At 31.4% G+C, this 6140-nt stretch overlaps 1 protein-coding gene across 1 annotated transcript; it reads left to right on the top strand.

Moving 5' to 3' along the window:
* Positions 1–3534, top strand: LOC134709862 (uncharacterized). The gene is made up of 4 exons (XM_063569991.1): positions 1–209; positions 1051–1320; positions 2697–2798; positions 3476–3534. The coding sequence occupies exons 1-3, from the start codon at positions 27–29 to the stop codon at positions 2772–2774; spliced, it is 531 nt and encodes a 176-aa protein (XP_063426061.1). The 5' UTR covers positions 1–26; the 3' UTR covers positions 2775–2798; positions 3476–3534.
* Positions 3535–6140: the final 2606 nt, after the last annotated feature.

Raw genomic sequence — 6140 nt, 5'->3', positions numbered from 1 at the left:
ATGGAAAAGCAACAATTAAAGTCTTGATGAGTGACGTTGTATCTAAACTGGGAACCTACATAAAGGTTATCGCTAAAGTGAATGAAACAATAACTGGGATTTCGGTAAATAATACAGGAAATGTTGAAATATATGACAGAGATGAAGAACTAACGTTTTCCTCAAGTATGTCGAATGTATTCAAACCAGGACTAGATTATACGATAATGGTAAGTGGCTGTAAATCCAGTGAGATGTTTGATGTTTAATACTGTATCGCTTAACATAAAACATAAAACAAACAATAGGTGCGTCACATATTTTCTCTCAGATGTGCACATTATTGATATATCTATATAAAGTCTTCATATCGTAAGACGCTAAAATATCAAACCGAACGAATTACTAAATTTCAATAGGAAGGAAGGAATATTTACAGAAGCACGAAATCCAATCATTACGAAAAAAAGGAACTTGGTTTTCTCAAAACTTATTGAGTCACAATAGTTAATAACATTATTTTGATGTGACTAGATGTTAAGTAAAATTATCATCTTTCAAATACAGCAAGTCACACCCTTCCAGTAATGTGGCATTTACTGTTTGACAAACGAAAGATAAAGCAAACGATGCGAGGCAATACTTGACCAACACAAGCTTAAAGTCAGGTACATTGCCTAGGGCGACAGCTATATATATATATGTTCTGAAAATGTAATTGAAGCAAAGTTTCAAATCCTGTTAAAAGTGTTTTAGCAAAATGCATAAAATGCACAAGGGTGTTGAAAAAATGTCAATACCGGCTTATATTAAAAGGAAAACATTTTAAAACTGTTATTTAATGAAATACTTCATCTTTTGATACAAGCAATGAACTAGTTATGCTGAACTTTTAGTGTATGTATTATACAATAAACATAACCGAAATCTAAACACACGAGGATTGTTTTTATATATAGTACATTTGTTAATTCCTGCTGAGTTCAATTCTTAATTTGTTTTGTTTAGAAAAAAAGACATCTCACTCTTTTCACGTTTCTTATGCTTTTTCTTTGAATGATGGTACTTTAGTTGAAAGCTACAAGGCGAGATGGAAGTAATTTAAAATCATCATTAGACTCTGTTAACATAACGGTCAAGTATACAGTAACAGGTACAAAGAAACAACCAAAGTGGTCTCCAACTGGGGGCAATAATCAGGTTATGCCGTTTGGACGATTTTCTCAACGTATCAACGAGGACACAAAAGTATTGTGGACACGTTTGGAACAAATCCCTAAATCAGGAATAATTGAACTCTCAGCTAGATTCCCTAAAGCAGCACTATCTGGTAGATTTGAGGTATTACATGTATTTACCAAACATATAGACAAACAAGAAAATTAACAGATATATGTCCTTTACATCATTGCTCACTTTGCTCAGTTTGATAAACATCACCTGACATTTGTTTCTTGAACATTAAGGACAAAATAATTTACAAAAAAATCGTCATTTTGTGCATTTTGTCAACTAGAATGAAGAGTAAAACACTTAGAAGCACCTTAGTAGCAATATATCAAACTTCACATGAATTAGGGATCTATATTTCTCATATTATTCGATATCCCAGAGTTTTCAGCTCCTACTTAGATTTTGTAAAACGTAACCAGCGTCTAGACAGAGAGCTGATAACCAGAGATATGTAAAAGAACGCCTTATTCATAAAAGAGTTCATCGGAAGGTTAAAAGACCATGTTGACAAATATTCTAAATCAACTGCACAAATATTACACGATGGTCTTGAAGAATATATTCTGCGTACTATCGTTGTTTATCATTTAAATAATGTGTTATTATATTGTTTTATTTGCCTTGATTAAAATTACTGTCAAGTCTCTGTTTGTGATATCCATTCGACGTGATTATAAATAGTTTTTAAAAGTACCAGGATTAAAATTTAGTACGCCAGACGCGTGTTTCGTCTACATAAGACTCATCTGTGACTCTCATATCAAAATAGTAGTAAAGCCAAACTAATACGAAGTTGAAGAGCATTGTGGATCCAAAATTCCAAAAAGTTTTGCCAAATACGGCTAAGGTGATCGATATCTGGAATATGAAAATCCTGAATTTTTTGAAAAATTCAAAGTTTTCTATTTCTATTATGTATCTTGACGACAAACTTGTTTTTTTTTGTTTTTTTTTGTAATTTTACTTTTACTGGTAAAAGTTTACTGTTTTTGTGATATCCATTTTACACGACTATCTACTTATACACCCGTCCTTTTTTGAACGTTAACATTATTTTATATCTAGCTTTGTGGCGTAAAACACGCAGCTCTACGCCTGTACTTAAATCTTACTATCCATTATAGATAAATAAAATCGTATAATAAAAAGGCAAAAGAAGGATGCAGCTCGAAGTTTAAGCGTTGTTAATTGACATAGAAAACACAAAAAAATGTATATTTCATCAAATTTGATAAGGGACTTTCGGTTTTAAATATTCCTCGAAGTTCAGTATTTTTGTTATTTTACTTTTTGCACTGACACTGGAAATATAGTTTGATAGGATAGGTAATTGTCCAGCAAAAGGTCTCAAAGCATTTGTGCTTGATGTGTCTAATGTTGCGTATAGATTAGCAATCTTTATTTACGGGATATCAAATTTAATCTTCAATTCAGACCGGACGAAAGAATAAATTAATAAAAGCACTAATTATTTTTCACAACAGGCATTTTATCGCAAAGCAAGAACGTCAAAGTATTTGTCCCGAGCAGAATCACCAAGCAGAAACTTTATAAAAGTGTAAGTTAAAGACAACAAAAATGCAAAGGTAAAGTGCAAACAGTGAAGGGGTACAGAGCTGTCAGGTCTCATTTACATGTAATTAAAATCAGAGAATCAATTTTGAAGTATTGCTTGGTATATGACCCATATGAATTAAATCTGACGTAAGTGTAAAAGATGAAATAGATGCACAAATCAGAATATTCAAATCGTGTTCATAATATATATATATAGTACTGAATCACATTATATGAGCCATCGCCCTGTAAAATATTTTGAATTGTAGATGAAAATTATTTTTACAAATACAATATCTTTGAAGTAAAATTATCTTACTGGCATACTGTAGCATGAACTCTGAACTTATTTGTAACAGCATGTCGACATTGAAACACTAAGATGCACCTGAAAAAGATGAATAAAAAACTGCCTAAAAGTACAAAAAAACTACTTTTTATAGAATAACACATAAAGAAAACAACAAAGAAATGATTATGAACAATAGAAAAACACAACAAAATAATATTTTCCCGAATCATAAAAAGGACTTAGTATAAATCATTATCCTATTAGATATAAATCTCACAATGAAAAAAGAACAAAATAAAATGTCTCTTTGTTTGTTTGTGTAATGTTGCATTGCAGTATTACAATGAAAGCTGTGAACATTATCAAACGTGTTACCAACAAGTCGTATTATAACTTTTATAAATTTATTTTCAGCCTGGAAGAAGATTACCATTAGTTATACAATGTACAGAAAAGATCCGCGTCTGCAATTACAAAGTATGTGAATGAACTACTAGTATAACAGAAATATAAATAAATTAGATATTTAATATTCAAAATTATAATTTTGAGTCTAATACAGTGGCAATATGTCTATCCATTTGATCAAGCAATGCGTTCAATGATACGGTATATAATGTTTTTTATGACCTACGGAAACTTAGAAACTCCGTATTAATCTTCAGTAACGAGGATTTACACAACAATTTGTCAATGAGAATTATAAGTACAACGACTGAAAACGACACTTAAAACGTCACGATTGGAATGACTAATACAAGGGACAGTCACATACATACAGAATTTTGCGAGGTTACACATGTCAGCGGGATCATAACATATGACAGTTGTAAAACAGTACAACATAATACCGAACTATTAAAATCAGTTGAAAAAGGCTTAACTCATCAGATGGATAAAAATACAAATGTCAATGGACGTGGCCTGTACTTGTACATCCCAACAACAAAAATACATTAAGTACAGATCTGAAAGTATTTGCAGTTACTGACAGCTAGTCCAAAGCCACTAACAACTAATAAAAAAATTCATACATCTAAGACTAAATTATCAATCAGTACACCTTCAACATCCAATGGATTAAGTGTAAGGATGTCATAAATATTGAGAGAAAAAAAGGTATCAACAGATTGTAGATCCAAGAATGTGAATAGGTTTATAATAATAATATTTAGTTTGCTTTTAATTTACTGATAAAAAAATCAATATTAATACCAATAAAACAATATTTAATGATCTAATTACATTTTTGAAATTGTTATATTTTAGAATAAGTCTATTTAAAGGGTCGTTTCTATGATTCCGAATACAGTAAACAACATTTCCATAGCAATTAGGAGGTACTATCCTGTTTGAAATAAGTTTTGTACAGATAAATCAAATTTCAAAACCAAATATTTATATCTATGGAAGAATTTAGTAAAGGTTTTAAATAATTTGTGATAACGAAATCCCTGGTATCAATGATAAGTTTATATGCTATAACTTCGACTGAAAAAAAACAGACGTCGCCTTGGTGACGTTATTATGCCCCACCTACGATAGTGGAGGGGCATTATGTTTTCTGGTCCGTGCGTCCGTCAGTTCGTTCGTCCGTTCGTTCGTCTGCTCGTCCGTTCGTACCGCTTCAGGTTAAAGGTTTTTGGTCAAGGCAGTTTTTGATAAAGTTGACGTCCTATCAATTTTAAACTTAGTACACATGGTACCCATGAGATGATCTTTCTACTTTCAATGCCAAATTAAAGTGTTGACCCCAATTTCACGGTCCACTGAACATAGAAAAAGGATAGTACGAAGTGCAGGTTAAAGTTTTTGGTCAAGGTAGTTTTTGATTAAGTTGAAGTCCAATCAACTTAAAACTTAGTACACATGTTTCCTATGATATGATCTTTCTCATTAGAATGTCAAATTTAAGTTATGACCCCAATTTCACTGTCTACTGATCATGGAAAATGATAGTACGAGTGGGGCATCCGTGTATTATGAACACATTCTAGTTTATTTTGTAGTGTAAAAGAATTCTTGGTATATACTGTGAAAGGACTTTAATTAGTGGTTATCAATTTTCTTGGTTTGAACAACATTTACATGTTCTTTGGTTTTTAAATTCTTAGTCCTTTGTTTTCTAAAAAGAATAATTGAAATATTGAAAAATTGAAGCCACTAGAAACGAAGGTTACAGATACTCTGAAATGGAAGAAATTGCAAGATAAACATTGACCCGTGTAAATCTTAATTATCACACTACAGTTATCCTGAGAAAGAGTGATCAACCTCAGTTGCCTGAAGATTTCATAATTATAGTGAGAAATAATACTACTAAAAATATTTTATTCCCATCATTTTGTCGCTATAATTATGATAATAATACTACTAAAGATTTTTATTTCCCCCTTTTTTCCACTATAATTATGAAATCTTTCAGCGACTGTAGATCAACGAATAAAGAGTTATCAAAGGTACCAGGATTATAATTTAGTATGCCAAACGCGCGTTTCGTCTACATAAGACTCATCAGTGACGCTCATATTAAAATATTTATAAAGCCAAACAAGTACAAAGTTGCAGAGCATTGAGGATCCAAAATTCCAAAAAGTTGCGACAAATACGGCTAAGGTGATCTATTCCTTGGATACGAAAATCCTTATTTTTTCGAAAAATTCAAAGTTTTGTAAACAGGAAATTTATAAAAATGACCACATAATTGAAATTCATGTCAACACCGAAGTGCTGACTACTGGGCTGGTGATACCCTCGAGTAATTATCAAATAGGTCATAAACATGTCACCTAGAGAAAACAGTTACATAAACGAATGCTATAAATGTATTTTGAATTGTAAAATAATTCTTATCAAAAGCAAGCGTACGAATGAGAAATATGAGGATATAAAATGAACACTTCATCATAGCATATCAAAAACCTGAAATCTGAATTTCATCGATCAAAAATATATCTTTTATGAGAATTAAGGAAAAAAGTCGACAGTTTATGTTTTTAAATATTAAATGGGTATAATCCTGCCTGCAGCTGTAGTTTATAGTGCGTTTGTCTCTCGTCTTCTATTGTTATAGTATACT

This window comes from Mytilus trossulus, chromosome 3 (genome assembly GCF_036588685.1).
Source record: "Mytilus trossulus isolate FHL-02 chromosome 3, PNRI_Mtr1.1.1.hap1, whole genome shotgun sequence".
NCBI lineage: Eukaryota > Metazoa > Mollusca > Bivalvia > Mytilida > Mytilidae > Mytilus > Mytilus trossulus.
This window is presented reverse-complemented; position numbering and strand designations above follow the sequence as displayed.

Coding starts and splice junctions, on each gene's coding strand:
- LOC134709862 (XM_063569991.1), top strand. CDS start 27: ATGAGTGACGTTGTATCTAAACTGGGAACCTACATAAAGGTTATCGCT. Junction 210..1,050: donor GACTAGATTATACGATAATG/GTAAGTGGCTGT, acceptor ATGGTACTTTAG/TTGAAAGCTACAAGGCGAGA. Junction 1,321..2,696: donor CACTATCTGGTAGATTTGAG/GTATTACATGTA, acceptor TTTTCACAACAG/GCATTTTATCGCAAAGCAAG.